General features: G+C 33.8%; 1 protein-coding gene across 3 annotated transcripts in view; it reads left to right on the forward strand.

Moving 5' to 3' along the window:
- The window catches only part of Efr3a (EFR3 homolog A), a 74,743-nt gene that overhangs the window by 15,405 nt on the left and 39,384 nt on the right, over nt 1–19,954 (forward strand). Inside the window, exons 2-6 of one of the 3 annotated variants that reach the window (XM_015486484.2) lie at nt 3,994–4,139; nt 6,769–6,896; nt 8,096–8,246; nt 14,889–15,010; nt 18,904–19,053. In XM_015486484.2, the coding sequence (XP_015341970.1) occupies nt 6,790–6,896; nt 8,096–8,246; nt 14,889–15,010; nt 18,904–19,053 (530 nt within the window). In that variant the 5' untranslated portion in view covers nt 3,994–4,139; nt 6,769–6,789. The remainder of the gene's footprint in view (nt 1–3,993; nt 4,140–6,768; nt 6,897–8,095; nt 8,247–14,888; nt 15,011–18,903; nt 19,054–19,954) is intronic. The other 2 variants (XM_015486483.2, XM_015486485.2) reach the window with 2 other exon arrangements.

Consider the following 19,954-nt stretch of genomic DNA (forward strand, 5'->3'; position numbering starts at 1 on the left):
ACTTGTTAACTGGAAGAGAAAAATCGGGAAGATATTGAAAAATGGACAGTATTAGGATGCAAAGTGAATTTGTTGGAAAAGGTCTTAGGATGAGAAGGAATAAGGACTGCTCTAAAGAAAAAAAGCATAAGTAGGCTGACCTTTAAATGATACGAAAACTTACTTTTATTAAACTAGCAATGTTAGTACTTTAATAGTGTCTTAAGCTAATTGGCCTTGCTAGCAGAATTTGATACAGATATGATCAAGTTCATGATAGCTTCATATTTGATGTCAACAAGTTAGATAAGAAGCTACAGTACTTTAGTGTCCTCTGCTAATTAATTAGAAGTAAAGTGAACTAGATGCTTCCTGAACAGTAGGTAAAAGGATATAGAAGCAGGAGATCAACTAGAACATAGTCTCACACAGCATGAAGGACTATGTTCAGGTACCTGCTGCTGAACTTGAAAAACCATATGAATTCACTTCACCAGGAGAGTCAGCGCCATTTTTATACCTGAGTAGGTCCAATAGTTTTATTTTACATATTCTTATAATGTTTATAAGTACAGTATTCTCTTGTTTATAGAGTAATTCTTTTTATGATTATTTCAGATATAGTCATTTTAACCTTATTATCTTTGATATAATTTATAAAGACCTGAGTAAATTGAGTACTTTTGTTATATTTATTTTTTTAGTTGTAGTTGAATATAATATCTTTATTTTATTTATTTATTTTTTTGTGGTGCTGAGGATCGAAACCAGGGCCTCATACATGCTAAACAAGTACTCTACCACTTAGCTACAACCCCAGCCTATAAATTGAGTACTTTAACCTAATGTCCCATGTCCTCTTTATGGTGGGTAGCTTTGTATTTATAGTTAGTGGACAGGAGGTGTTTTTGTTTGGTTTTGGGCTTTCTTGAGAAGCTCTGTGATCATTCATTTCCCTGTATGGAAAGTGCAGTTCTCATCTGTTAGGTCCACACATTCTTGCAATCAGATTTATTGGTCATGATTTATTGGTCATTTATTGGTCATGATATATTAAAAAAAAAACAAAAAAAAAACAAAAAAAAACCTTTTGTGGTACTTCAGTTTAGTGTGGCAATTGCCCTCTGCAGTCATCAGATGTGGGATGGAATTACAGTTCCTTGGATCCTTAACATTTGTGTGTTATTGAGCAAATCAGCTTGTTTCCTCAATCATTAAACAAACCACCTTAGAGAGGTATTCTAGGAGTAAATGAGTGATGTTGTAAAGTCCTTGGTATAGTGCTGAACAAGTGGTGATAAGAATATAGCAGTTACTCCTATCTGGTAATGATGCTTAAAGGTTTTTCATAAACTATATATGAAATTTGTTGTAAGTTTTAAATCATTAATTTTCAGCAAAGGTTTTCACCTTGTTGGGAATACAATCTAAAGGCCCCCTCCATCTCCTTCTGTTTACCCTGGTTGTAATACTACTTTTACTTCACTACTGGTAATGCCTGCCATTTTGTTGAATGCTTAATGAGAGCCTTAAGTACAACTTTATAATTTTTTTGCAATTATTCTGGAGAAGGCATTATTACGTTGGTGAGGAAACTTAGGAGTAGTAAGAGAATGGGAGCTGCCTGCTGAGCTGGACAGTTAGAGGCCTTAGACTCACCTCAGATATGAATCCAAGGTTGTTGTTCTTTAGCTCCAGACTGCCTGTTGACATTGTGCCTTTTGCTCATCTGTCTTCCTCAGTAGACCTAAGCTTCTTGGAAGTGGGAACTGAGGATATTGTTTGTATTTCAAGTTCACTTTTATTTTTTAAGCTCCTTTAAGCTAAATGTAGTGTATGATAGCAGAATGTGTCAGTGTAAGTGAGTCTTTTTTTTTTAAAATATTTATTTATTTATTTTTAGTTTTTCGGCAGACACAACATCTTTGTTTGTATGTGGTGCTGAGGATCGAACCCGGGCCGCATGCATGCCAGGCAAGCGTGATACCGCTTGAGCCACATCCCCAGCCCTAAGTGAATCTTAATAGCTTTTTAAGAATCTTCTCACTGAAAATAACAATTTGCCATTCTTATGAAAATTTGCAGTTTTAGGACTTGTTTTTAAGCCCCATAGCCCTGATTCTTTGTCATGAGAACAATTTGAATTTACTATATTTGACCTTGCATTACTGTTAGCAAAGTATTTACATGAATCTTACCATATTATTGTGATACCTTAGAACTATGAGAGCTGTTCAGTACATAATGGATTTTAATTAATTTTAATGCCAGTATTAATACTTATCTGATGTAGTTTTTATTAGGTGTAGTAGATACAGAAAGGTGATTTTGCTACTTTGGCTGTTATCCCCCCTCCATAACCAAACCTTTGTTTTGCTTTTGAAACTAAAAAGGATTCACGTATTCTTATGTTAATAATCTGAAAAGATAACTCTTTGAAATATTTGAATTCTTTCGAATATTTTGTCTTCTAATGAAAAATATCCTGAACAATATATAGCATTTTACAAATATCAGCATATAGAGCCTAAGTATGCTTACTTACACATACTAGTTTCATAAATCATGAGAACCCAGGGATGCTTAACCACTGAGCCACATCTCCAGGTCTTTTTATTTTTTATTTTGAGACATCTTGCCAAGTTGCTTAGGGCCTTGCTTAGTTGCTGAGGCTGGTCTTGTACTTGAAATCATCCTACTTTAGCCTCCTAAGTTGTTGAGATTATAGGCCCACTTATCACTCTTGTTATGCCTTCCCCAAGCCATGTAGCAATTTAAGAGAAAAAATTGGACTAGACCCAGGTTTTCTGGATCATGTCTTTTTCTATTTATTTGTTGGTCATATTTCTATAAAAGTTTGTAAATTAAACATATGTCTTTTGTCATATTTGTTTCAAATCCTTTAGTCTTTTTAAAATTTTCGTCATAAGAATACATATTCTTACATGTTTTTACAGAATAAAATATGTTCATTTAAAAATTAAACTATTTTGGAATATATTAATTTTATGAAGTATAAAGAGTGATTAGTAACAAGAGATTATAAGTTTTGAAGGATGTTATGTTAGGACATTTCTACATAGTCAGTATCAGTGAGTTGTTGGAGGTTCACTATAATCATATTGCTAGAATTGGGCTGTAAATACCCTCTCTATGTGGTAGCTATAGGAAGAGGCTGGGGGACATGTTAGGAAGTTACATAAGAAATTGCAAGTAAGCTAAATCAGAGCTACATTGTAAAAGTAGAAAAGAGCAGTAGGGAAGGCATTGTTAAAGTAGGGACAGTACAAATTCATTCATATGTGCATGCACTCACTCCACAAATATTTGGGTGCCTGCTGTGTGCCCTGTGTTATTCTGAATTTTGGGGATTCATGTGTGAGCAAAACAATTATCCTTGCCTTCACCTGAGCTATTTCCTGGTGAGGGAAAGCAGTTCCTAACCAATAAACACAGTAGGAAAATTATTTAATATGTAGGGTGTTAAGTGCAATGGAAAACCAGAGCAAGGTAAGGGTGGTCAGAGATTTAAATGAATAATCAAAGAAAGTGACAGTCTGATAAGATCTTTTGACATGTTCTAGGCAGAGGAAACAGTAACATCAGAGATCCAAGGAGGGTACCTAGGATCAGGAGAGGGACCATTGTGACTGGAGTAGAGTGGATTGGTACACACAGGTGGGGATGTGTTCGGAGAGTAGTGGGAGAGGAGCTCAGAAAGGAGATATGGGGGGAGGGCAGATATAGATCATACATTTGCCTAATAGGATGATTTTTGATTTGGGGTAGAGTCTTAGTGCAAATTCTTAATAGCTACATGTCTTTGGGAAAGGGAAAAGAAATTTAATTTTCTTACATAGCAACTTAATTGAATTTGCATGCCTTTTCTATTTGTGACAGTTTGAACTTTTTCTTTGTATTTTAAATCCTAGATCACTAATATTCAGAAATGAATTTCTGGGTCAGTTTACAATATTAATTTCTATAACTTTTTTTTTTTTTTTTTTTGAACAGGAGTGTGTTGCTGCTGTTCTGCTTTGCGTCCTCGCTACAAACGCCTGGTGGATAACATCTTTCCTGAAGATCCAAAAGTAATTTGATCTACATCTACTGATCCTTCTCTTTGCTGACCCCTTCTGCCCCCTGCTGATCTCCTTAAGGTTTCCCTACTTTGATTTCTCTACTTTTATCCCTACATCTTGTCAAGTACACTACTTACTTTTATACTTTTTCTTTTTTTCTTTCTTTTTTTTTTAATTTTAAGTTTACCCATGATTGATTGTCTAGTTCTCAATTATTTTCATAGATGATGCACAAATCTGGGATGAGAGGTGGTTGTTTGGTAATCTATGTACTGTTTAAGTAACAATCAAAAATTTATGAAGCAGTGTCAGATGATTTTTAGTTTGTGCTCAGAATACAACTATGCACACAGACATGATTTTCTGCTCACACTGGGCTCATGCATGAGACAGTTACTAGTTTCAAAGCAACTGGGTGTGGGTAATTTTGTTTGACACTACCTTACACACTTTCTAAGACTCCTTTGGTCTCATTTTAAAAAAAATATAGACACAAAATGTTACAATATTTGAGTTTGATTTCCAGAATTTGCTTTATTTTAAAATGTAGCCAAGTATATGGAAACCTTTTGGACATTTTAACTTTAATGTTGATATATGTTATTTTTAATCAAAACTGTTTGAATATTCAACTGTATGGAGGAGATTATTCATAAATACTATTGGATGTCAGAGATCCTGGATAATTTGTGGCATATTCAAATCCCTAAGACAGGCCATTATGGAGCTTTTCATACATTGATATAAAACAAAAACATATAAGATAGTAAATCACAGTGTATAAATCAGTAAGTAAAATGTTAAGTAAATCAGGGGGTAACATTTTGGCCTCTAAATCAAGGGGATACCATTGTGGGTTGATATCTCTGGGAAGTGTTTTCAGAAAAAATGAGATTTTCTGAGCTTTAAGGATGTAGTACATCTGGAGAGGTAGAGAAAAATAGCCACTTCATTGCATTTGAGGGCAAAGAGAAACAGCATTAGAAAGCAGGAGATATATTTGAGATCAAGAGCAAGTTGATCCTTTAGACTTAAAATGAATGTTCCCGTATTTTAATTATAGAAATAGTGTTGACCATGGTTTCCGATTTGAAATTTAACATGTATTAGTTAATAGATTGAATATTCAAATCATTATTTCCTTGAGAAGTCCAGGACATGCAGTTACTGAAGGCAGGGTAGAGAACAGAGTATGGTGGAATATGAAGGGCAGATAAGGCTTGTCTGCTTTACCCACTTTAACTTGTAGACATGTAGAAGTTCTGAACACTTGGAGTGATGACCAATAAACTAGAAGGTGGTTACAGAAAGAATCTTTGTTTTGCCAAGTATTCAAATAACAATCTGTAAAGTAGGTTAAAGAATAGGCAAGATTTTTATGAATTTCACACACACATGGCAGTTAGCAGGGACAAGAAGCAATTTCCCATAATTACTAGCCATTTGATATTGGGCAAGTTTCTCATGTGTAATGAAAATAATAAATAGTACCTATCATAAAGTTCTCTTAAAGACTAAGTGAATTAATACATTTCTTTGCTGACTGTGGCTTCTCTAGGGTTTATCTCAGTGCCTGGCACATAGTTGGCACTAAATTAGTATTTGTTTAATGAGTGGAAAGAAGTATGATTGTACTGCTGTGTGTTCTCTTAGTGCTGTGAACTAAAAGAATGTATAGTAGGAATATCTGACCCCTTGAAGGGTCTTTAGAGGAAGTTGAGACCTGAAGGTTGAACTCTCAGTGAACTAGAGAAGGGTCCCTAGGTTGAAGTGGCCAAGGGGAAGAAGACATACACAAGAGCTGCAAACTCTCTGATTCCATTGCAGAGTGGAGCAAGTGCACACTAGGAGAGAGTAGTGCCATTAGGGAAGGAGCAAAATTCCCAGAGAATGAGGGGCCAATTGAAGTTGAAAAAACACTTTTATAAAATTTGTATTTGTAGATTCATCATCTAGCATAATTTTCTTGTATCCTTTTCCTCCTCCAGTTTTCCTAAGTAGCAGTCAGTTAGTTGAATGATGATTTCTGGCCAAGAAATTTGGGTATGGTGATTTACTCGAGGTTACTTGAGAGTGGGGGAGAATCATTAGATCTACTGCATGTCATTTTTAGAGGATGGAAAGGGATGATATTTTATAATCTTGTATAAGGATCCTGTGGCTGTTGATGTTAGTTTTTTTTAATACATTAACTAAGCATAGATTAATATAGTTCCAAATGTTTTCTCTTATTAACTACAACAAAACTTTATAATGATATAAGCAGGTTCTGACTCATTAAATGAAAGCATATGGTCACCGTTGTATGTGTAAAGGAGTATAGGCTTAATAATTTAACATTAAATTAAGCAAGTTTTGTTTGAAATCTTTTTAATAAAATACATTTCATTCCCTATATACTGAGTTAATTGCTCTATAAAGTGTTAAGAGTCTAATTCATTGTTTTGGAAGGGCTATTTAAATTCTTTGCCTAAGTGGGGTGTTTCTTTAGCTTTTTTTCTTTAATTTTTTGAAAGTTGCATGTATCTAGAATAGTAAATATTATTAGAACTGAGAACATTACACCTGGAAAGGTTCAGCTTAAATGTGAATTAATTCCCAGTCCAGAAAGGAAAAATGTGAAACAGGCAACACTTAAAAATACAAGAAACAAACAAAAAATAAGCATGAAAAGATAAATAATCTGGATACTTGTCATTATTTTTAGGATGGCCTTGTTAAAGCTGATATGGAAAAATTGACCTTTTATGCAGTATCTGCTCCAGAGAAGCTGGATCGAATAGGTTCTTACCTGGCAGAAAGGCTGAGCAGGGATGTTGTCAGACATCGTTCTGGGTAAGGAAACTAATATAGCATCTTTGGAAAATTCTTCCTTGGCTAAATTATTCTATAAATTAATGTGCCATCTGATCAGACAAAGATCATGTTTGTAAGATAAAATAGTATTATTATAAAGGAAATATATAAAACCCATGTAGATACTCTAGCTTATATTTTCTGGTGGTGAGGTCTTAGGAACCTGGTCAGGTTATTTAACAGAGTTGGCATTAGCTTTAGCATCTATTAATTTTTGAAAATACCAAATAGTAGAAATCTACTTACTTGGTCTGTAGTGTGTGTCTGAAAATCTGTCTCTAATTTGAAAACAACAGATCCTGTTAACAACTGGTTTGGGTACAGCTTCAGTTTTACCTCTCAGAGGGGTAAACGAGTATCATGTTAGGATTAGATACTAAGATTAAGAAAATGTAATAAGCATGCTGATTTGGAACTGGTATGGATATATTGCTGCCTACAAATTAAGGTCTAGCATTTTAACCCGTTCTCTATGCTTGAACAGTAATAACTTTGCAATTTTGAAATATGAACGCTTTTCAATATTGTCATTTTATGATCTTAGTTTCTTAAGAATATTCTGTCTTCCAGCTGTATGTTGACTTTCTGACTTGCACATTATTAGCATATACAACAGTGGTCATGGCACAGGTAGTCTCATAGTTGATTGTTAGAGGAAAGTTGTCTGAAAACTAAATTTAGGGCACTTGCAAGATTTAAAATCTGTGGAACTGTAAAATAAAATTTATGAGACATTTCCTTATATTATTCTTTTGTTTCCAGTATTGTTTTATCTACTCATAAATATAGGTAGGTCATACTGGAAATTTAGGCACATTGCTTTACTATTTTGGGGTCATATACAAATAAATACAGTTAAAAGTCTGGAAAATGTCCATGTTTACAAAGAAAAATTACATAAAGGTAATATGAGAGATTTACTCTGAAAGAGTTGTTTTAGGAGGAGGAGAAGATGGGAATAGTACCATATAGTTTTTGTATTCTTCAACACTAGGATTATTTTATAATCTACTAAGATCATAAGTGTTGTGTGAGAATTAACATTTCACTTAGAAGCTGCTGAATTTGTCTTTCTGTGTTGTTTTAAATAAATATATTTGAATCATTTCAATGAGAAGAGCCTTTAGGAGAATTAAGAGAGCTAGAAACATTTTGACATTGTTTTTCTTTGCATTTAGGTATGTGCTAATTGCTATGGAGGCCCTGGACCAACTTCTTATGGCCTGCCATTCTCAAAGCATCAAGCCCTTCGTAGAAAGCTTTCTTCATATGGTGGCAAAGCTGCTGGAATCAGGGGAACCAAAGCTTCAAGTTCTTGGAACAAATTCTGTGAGTAAAAACTATTCTCTTGTTAATTTTTAAGTTCAGTTAGCATATCTCAAATTTATATCCTTTTAAAGAGTGTTTGCCTGAGAAAGGCCAACTCCTTGGACAGGGCATTTGGATAGCTAGTGTAGATGAAGATTAGAACACTTTGTCTCTAGTATTTTCTATCACTCTTGGTAAAATCTGTGATACCCACCATTCATGATGAAATACCTGACCATAAATGAATTGATAACTGTCATTTTACCTTCCCTGGGTTATCTGTTATAGAAGTAACTTTGTGTCTTATTCTTCCTTTGAGTTTCAAGCTTTGACAAAATAGCAGCTTTATAGCGTTCACCCTTACAAAGTATGCTTTGAGTGTCTTTTTATGTTTAGAGAGTTGTACATTCACCACCCCTTCATGCCCTCCTTTCCCAACCCCTGGAAACCAGTAATCTACTTTACTCTCTGTGGATTTTCCTACTTGTAATATTTCAAATAAATGGAATTTTTTTTCTTCTTTCACTTAGCATAATGTTTTGAAGGGTCATCTGGGTATTGGCATACATCAGCACTCCATTCCTATTTATGACATCACAGTCCAATTTATAGATATACTATACTTTTATATACCCATTCATTAGTTTAGGATTGTTTGGACTTTTTTGGCAGTTATGAACATTTGTGTACAAGTTTGTGGACATAGCTTTTTCATTCTGTTGGGTTTATATTTAGCAGTATAATTGCTAGATTTTAAGGTTAGCTGTTTGTTTTCCAAAGAGCTGCATCATTTTATATTACCATCAGCAACATATGAGTGTTCCAAATTCTTCACATCCTTACCAATACCTGTTATTGTTTGTCATTTTGATTATAACCATCCTAGAGGGTCTGAAGGGGTATATTTGTAGTTTTGATTTTCATTTCCTTAATGACTAATGATGTTAAATTTTTTTTTTTCATGTGCTCATTGGCTTTGTATTCTTTGGACAAATGTCTGTTTAAATCATTTGTTTACTTTTTAATTGGAGTAGCTTTTTATTATTAAATTATAAAAGTTCTTTAAATATTCTTAATACAAGTCCTTTATCAGATATATGAGTTACAAATATTTTCTCAAATTCTCTGATTCATCTTTCTATTTTTCTTGTTCATGTGCTTTTATTCACTAAAGTATTTAATTAATAAAGTCTAATTTGTCTAATTTTTCTTTTATCACTTCTTTTGTGTCCTTAGTCTCACATTCAAGAAACCATTGCCTAATCCAAGGTCACAAAGTTTTACTTCTCTGGTTTCTTGTGAGAGTTTTATAGTTTAGGTCTGTCATCTATTTTGAGTTGCTGTTTTTATGTGATATGGGTTAGGGGTTCATTTTCATCCACATTTGGCCTATGGCTATTCAGCTGTCCCATTGCTATTCTTTCTGTTCTTTCTCCATCATTTTTCCATGAAAGTCAGGGTTTCTATCTTCATTCCTTCTTAGACTACTTTAGAACTAGTTCTCCTTGCCATGCTCATTTTTTTTTCTGTCCTGAATCATACATAGTTTGTTGGAAAGGAAAAGGAAAATAAAATACAGTGATTAACCGTTTATTGTCTTTATCTTACATACCTGAGATACCTTATATATCTTGTCTTCAGTCTCATTGTATAACCTTCTGTTCTTCTGAGGACTGTATGTTATACAATATGTATGTGTTATATAGTATGTTCTTATGCATTTTTTTATGAACAGCTAGTCAAATGATATATCACCTGCTATTGTTTATGCATAATTATTTTCTGACACAGGAAGAGGAAGTATAAGTGATGACTGCCAGCATGGATTCCAGAGTCCACTTGCCTTGGTTTGAATTATGGCTGTAAAACTCTAGCCATTTATCTTTGGCAAGTTATTTAACCTCTGCTTGCCTTAGATTTTCATCTGTAATATAAGGATAATAATAATAATTCCAATTTTATGAGATGATTGTGTGGTCTGAGTTAATATATATGAAGTTCTTAGAACAGTGGCTAGCATTGATAATTATTACTATTAAGAATAGATGGTTAAAAAAGTAGAAGTATACAAATGAAATTCTTATTCAGAAACCCTTAGTATGATATTGCATATTTCCAGATGCTGTTAGTTATGTGATTGGCTTAGTTTCAGGCAAGAGAGCTACTGAAGTCTCCATCTGTTTCCTTCATAATTAGAATGGGAAAGTTTAGGGGAAATGGTGTAATAGCTGGGGAAAGGATTTAGCATGCATTCCCAGAAGTTTCTTTACTTGCAGCCAGCAGAGCTATTAAAACTATTTTAATGAGTTATTTGGACAAAAGACAAAATCCCAGGCTACCTACTTTTAAGTGAATTGTATTAAATCAAACATAATATTTTCTTGACCAACATTATTTATCTAATATTCCCTGAAAGTCTAATTTTCACTTTGTAGTAGTGCTGAGTGCCATATTTTATCAGTTAATATTTTTAATTTAGTATTTGATATTTTTATATTTGTACATTTTATTGTTGACATTTACCTTTTGGTGCTGATGCCAACTCAGTAAGACAGTAATAGGTATCTGTGGGCTCTCTTGGTCCAGCTGAAGCCCACCGAACAGCTGAGGAGGGTGTAGCGAGAGTCAAAAAGAGACCTTCTGAAACCAGTTTCAGAGAACTCGATCCACTTTATTATTGCATAGGCAAGCCTTTTATGTATAGTCTATTACTGGGAAAATTCAGCTGAAGGCTGTAATAATCCAGTGAACTAGCAACACCCTTACGAGTGGCAACCAATGGGCCAATAGGTCAGAAGCAAAAAAGCAAAAGGAATGGAATATGCTGTGCACCTGTGGGTAGCCAGGTTACCATGGTGATGGGGTTAGTAATGGTCAGTGTTCCAAACTACAAATATCCCAGACTCAGTGTGCCAAGCCCTAAGAGCCCCTCACATAAACAACATAGGCTGCTTTCCAGCTCACGGGCCCAGGCCCAACAAAGATATTATTAATTTAGGATCTCCTATGTTGGGTACTTCTTATTTTTACTCATTTTTTATTATAAACCTTTACAAATACAGGAAAGAACACAGTATACCTGTATGTACACAATTCAGAAAAGAAAAATGTTAAGTAATGTTAGTACCACTGTATAATAATATAAGTTGAAAATCCCTAATCTGAAATGGCAAATGCTCCGAAATCCAACTTTTTGAGCACTGTAACTAGATTTTCAGATTAATGATGCTCAGCTGGTGCTGAAAGTCTATGCAAATATTCCAAAATAAGAAAAACTCTGAAATCTGAAACATGTCTGTTTTCCAACATTGTAAAGAAACAATTTTTGTTTTAAAATCATAGTATACAATGATTATAAATGTTGATACTGTGCAACTTTGACTTAAGCTTTTTGGAAAAATAAAATAGTGTGTGCTCTAGGTACTTACATATATTGTGTCATTAATTTTTATAAAACCCCTGAAGCTTAAAAATATTAGCATTTTATGTATAAGAAGTTGCAGCTAAATAATTCCAAAGACCCAGGAAAGCAGTGCCGTATTTAATATGGCAGTTCAATCCTAGGCATTCTTACAAAGCTTTTCTTCTTTATGGTATAATTATTCAGTCATTTTTGTGGATTAAGACTTAAGGAAATCATAGATTACTTTTCTTTCTTTCCTCCTCTTGTATTTGGTTGACACATCTCATTTTTTTTTTTTAAGCCTCATTGCTAATCTTGACCATTTTGTATAAATGTTGACAGTTGTCCACAGAGACCAGTCATTGAAACCACTCACTACACCAAAGCAGTGGTTCTCATCCAGGACAGTTCTCTTCTCTCTCTTCCCTCCCTGGATATTTGTCAAGTACTGAAAACATTTTTAATTTATATGGTATAGGTTGGAATGCTGGTGGTATTTAGGAAGTGAGGGATGCTGCTGAACATCCAGTGGTGCCCAGAATAGTTCCTATAGCAAAGGTTTTATTGGGCCCAGAATTTTAATAGTACTTAGGGTGAGAAACTGCATTGCTGCTGCCTTTCCGTGTCTTTTGAAATATATTTAATTACCCACTTAAATTTTTAAGTGGATAAAAAAATAGGACATATGTTTTATTGTATATATGCAATGTGCAAGGCATGGTGCTACCTGTTGTTTCTCACCAACCACTTAAGTTAGGCATTCACAGGTAACACATGCAGTTATTAAGTGTGGTGCCCAAATCCAGATCCATTTAACAGAGCCTGTTCATAATCTCTGCATGGTACTGAAGTAGGACAGAAGAGGCTGGACACCCAAGGAATTTTCAGGAAGCAGGTTTATGGACTGTAGGAGATCCTGAAAGGGCTATCACCTAAAATTCTCTGAAGGCGGAGCTTGGATATTCTTTGAACTTTATACCCAGTGGGAGGAAGGGCTTGGAGGTTTATATAAAAATGATTATTTTTCTTTGAGTTCCCAGAAAGTGAATTTTAGGACAGACAATGGTCTTTTAAATTTTTACCAAGAAAGCAGAGATAATGTCTTTTTTACACAACAAGCTTGACTGTAGATTCTTAACTCTGTCACACCTTTTGCGTGTAAACCTGGCATTTACAAGCAAGAGGAAGATTCAAACTACAATTCTCTCTGCAGACATCCTGCTGATACTCTTTGTAAAAATCTTCCTGATGAGAGGAGAAGCTTAATTATGGCCAGGGTCTTCTGGGTGGGGGTACCTGATCTGCTGCAGTACTGTGCCTCATTTTCTCTGTTCTTGCATGTGATAAGTCTGCAGTGATAATACTTTTTATTGAAATATTTTAGAATAAACTTTATGGGTTTAAAATTTGCTAGTTTCCAGAATAAGGGGAATTAGATGACTCTCTCCACAAAACTGGGAAGATGTGCTTTGTGCAATTCCCCTGGAGCTCAGAGCCACCTTTTTATGTTCAAGGGCAATTGGAGCTGCTTCTGTAAATGATCACTTAGCTTATATGATTATTTGTGACTTTGATTAAGTGAAAATAGAATTAAGTTTTTCCTTCAAAGAATTCCCCAGGACATTGAAAATGTTAATGGAGATTTTTATTTTATTTATTTTTTTCTAATTTTAAAAACAAAATGTTTATTGTAGTAAATTTGGATAATGCTAAAAAATATAAGAGTAAACTAAAGTCATAGTCACCTATAATTCCAAAATTCAGAAGTTGTCCTTTAATAATTTAACTTCTTTTTATAGATATTAGAAAATGGGGAGCATAGGGTATAGACAGACCTTTTTGTGTTTCTATTTAAATTTTTTGAGTATTTCCTCATTATTCATTATTTATTTTAATAAAAAGTATAAATATTTGGTATAATATTTTCTAAAACTGTTTTCATGTGGTAGTATGTAAAATAGGCATCTTGAGAATTGTAGATAAATCTCTGGACTATAATGGCAGTTTCAACAATCACTAACTGTTGCTGGTCTTCAATATCTCTGGTCCTCAATATCCTTTCTGTAAAATGGGGATAATGATACCCTTTCAGGGTTTTTGGAATGACTAAATAAGAACTCATGAGAAAACACCTGATGTGTTAAGGTTGCTACAGAACAGATGGTGCTTATGAGTTTAATCTGAACCAGGTATAATTTGTGGCCCTTTTTAAAAAATATTTATTTATTTATGTATTTTTTTAGTTTTTAGGTGGACACATTATTTTGTTTTTATGTGGTGCTGAGGATCGAACCCAGTGCCTCATGCCTGCTAGGCGAGCACTCTACCACTGAGCCACAACCCCAGCACTTTGTGGCCCTTTTCTAGATAATGGTAAATCAAAGCTCAAGCTCAACTATTTTAAAACCTTTTTAGTATCATACTTCATGTATTCAAATTCATTCCATCTATTTCAGTTTTGTTTACAACAGAAGTTAGTAATTCTGATTATTGTGATACTTTTCTTGAATAATACTTTTTTGGATATAGTCTTTTGAAGTCAATATCCTGGCAGGTATTTATTTATGTATATTTAGATATGTAAATGAGCTAACAGTTTGTTGTGTTTAGACTGTCTGGTATACTGAAGTAATAAATGAATTAGAAAACTAAGAAAAAAAGGTGCATATTAAGGAATTGTCGGAGTTAGGTCTGTGCACATGTGGGATATTCAAAATTTCCTAAACATATGGGGAGATACACATACACACCATTATAAAGGAGGTAGAATGAATTTTACCATCTCCATATTTTTTTTTTTCTACTGAGACTGTCAAATTTTCTTCAGTTAATTTTCCTTTTCTTGTCCCATTTTTGTATGAAGTTTGTTCACTCATGTGTTTTTCTGTCAAGGGAGATTTTCTACCCACAATTAAGCAGTAATGTTCTGTAGAGATTGTGGCCTAATTACGCTCTTCACTGAAGGAAACATTATCAGAGTGCAGGAAATATGGAAGAGTTAAGAGCAAGATTGTTTCTTTCACAGAGTGGGCTTGCTCTCTGAAAGGGAGCTGCATTTAATGTCTAGAATACTATCCTTGATTATCTGAAAGTTCATTATCAAAAAATTCCTTTTGTGTCTATGCAATATTTATATCTCATACATTTCATTTGCTTCTTATTTGGCTATTGCTTGTTAATATAAAAAATAATAAAAGTAAATGTATTTGTCCCACACTTTCAAAAAGTATATTGTAAGTATTGTTGGTTTTGTTTTTTAGTTTGTCAAATTTGCAAATATTGAAGAAGATACACCGTCTTATCACAGACGTTATGACTTTTTTGTGTCTCGATTCAGTGCCATGTGTCATTCCTGTCATAGTGATCCAGAAATACGAACAGAGTATGTATTACTTTATTTTATGATTTATAGTAAGTAATCTATAGGTAAGTATTATGTTTATACTTTACATAGTGATTATTAAAGAAATAAGAATGTCCGTGAAACAGCTTTCCATTGCTGGTAGAAGATAAAACTGACTGAAAATGCAAAATCAGAGTAATTTCTTAATTTGGTCACTAAAATTCAGTCTTTAGTGTAGCCAGAATGTTCCTTCAGCTCTCCCTGCCTATATCTGATCCTGTCAGTCATTCCCTCCTGCTTTCCCTCTATTTCACACATGGATCTCCTTGATATCTCTTGAATACTTTAGGGCTCTAGATACACTTTTTTTTTTTTTTTTTGCCATGACCAATTACCCAGATACCTGATTTGGCTTGTTACCTTGATTTGTACAGAGTTTTCCTCTGATATCACCTTATCCCAAGAATTCTCTCCTAGCCACCTTTTATTAACTGTCAACCCTCCACCCCACCCTAGTTATTCTTCTTAAAGTATCTTCTGATTCTTGTACCTCTATGGAGTATAAATTTCAGGAACACAAGGGCTTTGTTTTTGAGGACTACTATATCACATAGTAGGCTCTAAATAAGTCCTTTTGAATCAATAAAGAGTTATTAAATGAAGTGATTGTATAAAACTAAATTATTGTCATTCTGACGTCGTTGACTACTGACATGACACTTTATTTAAAATACTTCTAGCATTTATAGAGGTATTTGGAAGTGAACATTTAATTACAAACCCAGTCTATATGTTGATATCTATGTAGAGTGTATTTTTTTTTCTTTTTGGTTGAACCCAGTTTTTACCACATGCTAGTTAAGTGCTGTACCATTGAGCTACATTCCCCAGGTCAGTTGATATCTGTATAAAAATGAGAAATTTTAAAGTTAAGATTTAAAGTCAACATGACCTTGGTAAATATAGAAAGCAATTTGAGCTAATGCTCCATTGTAATATACCTAATAAAAAGAAATTGGCCTGAAGCCTGAGAGTTATTTTCAGCAGTTGGTAATCAAGATATAGCATGTTTTGTAATTTTTAGTTTTATTTTAAAGTAACTAAGGGAACATGTAGAGATGTAACTAGCTTTTAGTTTGAATCTGCAAGCTACAGTGTTAATTTCCTTGAATGAAAATAAATGTAAAAGTTATTTTAACTTGGAGAAAGAAAGCCGAGAGGTAATAGTCATTTCTCTGTTAGTGTATTGTTTCCTCAAGATAGCATGGGCCATGAAGAGTCCTGTTTTTAATGCTTTATTATGAAGTGTGAAACTTTGAAGATACAAATACTAGAATTGCCTTACGATAATTAATTTCCTATTTACCGTAGTGACTACTAATATCTTTTTTTCTATTACTACAGGACGGGTAAAAATATATTTTTTTAAACAAACCATTACATATTTCAAATAGAGCTGGCAAAATTCTTTCTGATGTATCAAAGGTAGATTCCTTATTTTTAGGTATTTATTGCCCCCTAGTGAAATGTCTTAAAAATTTTTTTTCATGTAATGTTTTTCATTATTATTTACCAAAAAAACACACAAAAAAACTTGAAAGCTAGAAACATTTTCTATTCTGGTTTTGGTGGGGCTGGGGATTGAACCTAGGACTCGGTTCCCATGCTAGTTGAGTTCTTTACCCTGAGCTATACCCCCAGTCCCAACAAAAAGAGACTTGAGATTTTCTATACACAAATGAAAGACTTACAGTACTTTTCCCTAATTCTAGGTCTTTCCTATACTATGTAATAATTTGAATACCAATATTTCATTTGAACTACTGTGAAATAAATGAGTAAAATAAAATGGTTTAAGATACTTAAGAGTAATTGAAGTTTGTCTTTCTTTGCCTTAAATAAAACCTATTTAGTTTTCATTTAGGTTGTAAATGTTCCATTTCAGGATATAATTTAGATACTTTTTTTTCTTTTTTTATACCAGGGATTGAACCCAGAGGCACTTAACCACTGAACCACATCCCCAGCCCTTTTTATATTTTATTTTGAGACAGGTCTTACTGAGTTGCCTACAGCCTCGATAAATTGCCAAGGCTGACTCTGAATTTGTGATCTCTGTGCCTCAGCTTCTTGATTTGGGATTACAGGAAAGTGCCATCTTGCTCAGCTAACTCAGATATTTTTTGTCAATGCTTTTTCTTTCCCGTACTAGGAGTGGAACCAAGGGCCTCGCACATGCTAAGCAAGCACCCTACCACTGAACTATACTCTTAGCTCCTATCCCTTTATTTATAGCAAAGCCGTACCATAAAGAACCCAAAGAGATGTAAGCAATAGGAGATGAGCTGTTAACTATTAATATTTTCTTAAAATATTAGCCATATAGAAATGGTTCTCATTTGTAAACTCATGTATCACAGTTCTAGCTGATTTCTTAAGCACTTCAACTGTAGCAGAAATCATCATCATCATTATAATCATCATCATCATCATCATGGTGACTAACAGTAGCAGGGGCAGCTAATAGTTGTTGATTGCTTACTGAGGGTCAATTATTGTTTAAGCTCTTTATTTTAATTAATTTGTTTAAATCTGTACAGCCTTCCTGTGCTGTAGACACCATAAATGTTATATTTTACTGATGGGGAAACTGTAAAACACCTTTGAAGCTCATGGCTAGTAAGTGCTAGTCAGGCCAACTATTAGATCTGGACTGGATGCTAGCTGTGCACTGTAGTAGCTATTGGTAGTTACTAGTGTCACACATATTCTTAAGTCCCAATAAGGGGACCACCATTTGCTGCTACTCCATTTAAGGTATGAGGCATGACACATGGCATCTTACCTGTTCATATGGTCTATGCCACCTTGGGCTTGACCTTCTTGTTACCAGTGGAGCAGCAGCAGGTATGTAAAGCAAAAACGTTTTGTAGTAATGTTAGGCTTGCTCACTTATGATAGATGCATAAGAGTCTCTTAAAACTTCTTCATACTTTAGAAAGCAGCATATGTAGACACATCTTTGAAATAGGCAGAATTTGTCTCCTTGTCTCCCAATTCACTTTTGAATATGTCTCCTACTTCATTCTCACCTATTCAGTGGCATATCATTGCCATCTCCCCTTCTCCTTATTTGCTGCTCTTGAATGCCTGAAGTCTTTCCCCGTGGGTTTGTAAAGCAGTATTATGTCCCTTCCCCATATCTTCCATTCTTTAAACTGATTTATAGTTTCTGAAAAACAGTATTAAGTAAGCTTAATAAACCTCTAATTGGTAAGTCTTTCAGGTAATAGGAGAAAAGGAAGTAAACAATTACAGTTCAAAAAAAGGAAGCATTTATCCAGAAGAAATATATATTTAAGACTTAGGGTCACCAGGTTGGTTCGGCTTGAGACTGTTCCTCTGAAGCTTTTGTAAGCTATTTTTTAGTTCTTTTTTTCCCCCCAAGAAGAGCAAGGAAGAGCTTGAGAAAATTAGGGGCTATGGAATCTGAAGAAGCAGGCAGGTGTTAAGAAACTGTGAAATTCTTTTTCTACCTAACTTTGCGACTTCCAGACCAAAAAAAAAAAAAAGAATCTTTCATGTTGTTTTTAGTTAATATCACCATCACCATCTTAGGAAAACCTGTGCTTTTGATTTTTTTAGTGAAAAAATAATATTTTTATTTTTAAAATAAATATTTCTATATTTGAAAGTTCTTTTGAACTTTAAATGCTAATTTTAAAAAGATGATTTTCAATGTAAAGCTCTTTTGAACCTATTGCTCTCTAACTTAGATTTTTGGTGATTTTAACCACTTAGACTTAACTGTGTGTTATTTTTAAGGTATTTTATTGTGAAGATAGCCATATTTACTTGACATCCATTCTCTTGGCTAGACAAAAAAGTTGCTTTAAATAACTTTTTCATAGTTATTTTTTCCTTCTTTATAGAATTCGAATTGCTGGAATAAGAGGTATTCAGGGTGTGGTTCGCAAAACAGTTAATGATGAACTTCGGGCTACAATTTGGGAACCTCAGCATATGGATAAGATTGTCCCATCTCTTCTTTTTAACATGCAAAAGATAGAAGAAGTTGACAGGTATTGAGTAAAGGTGTTGGAACTGAGGATGTGTTGCTTTTGTGTATATTTATTTGTGTTCCCTGCTATAAGAATGCTTTTAGTATTATCTAAGTAGTAATCTCATGAGGTTAAGTGAGTTTAGAAATATGTTCCTTTCTGGAGGAAAATTTATTCTGGTGACCTCATTATGCTTATTTTTGGATATATGCTGACTTTCTGTCCATGGTGCTCCCTGTGTGCCACCACCCCTCTATTCAATTGTACCTGGAATGATACACTTCGTTTCACTTTTTCAAGTGCCAGTTCATATCACCATCACATTTCTGTTGCCCTACATAGAGAAGATGTGTGACTAAGCTTCAAAAGCAGAATTCTCGGTTTTGGCTTATTAACCTGACCTACTTGCTTCTTGCCATTTGAAGAAGAAAAGCCGAAACAAATTTAAAAAAGATTTAACTCTGTAGTTCTAAAATTTTTATTTGTAATTTTCAAGATTGTATGCACAGTATCAAAATGATCTAACAATTAATAACTATGATAGCAGTTCTATCTGTGCTCATTTACATTTATGCTAATTACAGAAAGCATTTATACTTAATTTTTCAGGTGTGATTATCTCCAGATTTGGAATCCTTTTCTAATGTCTAAAATTTGTTATGCTTTAACTCCTTTGATATTTTCCCTATTCTTGGCACTATAACTAAGGCCAAAATTTTTCTATCAAAATATTTAAACTTTAAAAAGTCATGAACTAATTAGAAATCTATTTCCCATAATTATGGCTCTTATTTTTCAGGGCTGGCATAAGTAACATAGAGTAAATAGAGACCACTGTTTGCTAAATTTAAAAAAATTTTATTCTCTCATGGTGTAATTCCAGTGCCACAGATACACTTTTTCTATATTTAATTATTGTTGC

This window comes from Marmota marmota, unplaced genomic scaffold (genome assembly GCF_001458135.2).
Source record: "Marmota marmota marmota unplaced genomic scaffold, marMar, whole genome shotgun sequence".
Lineage (NCBI taxonomy): Eukaryota > Metazoa > Chordata > Mammalia > Rodentia > Sciuridae > Marmota > Marmota marmota.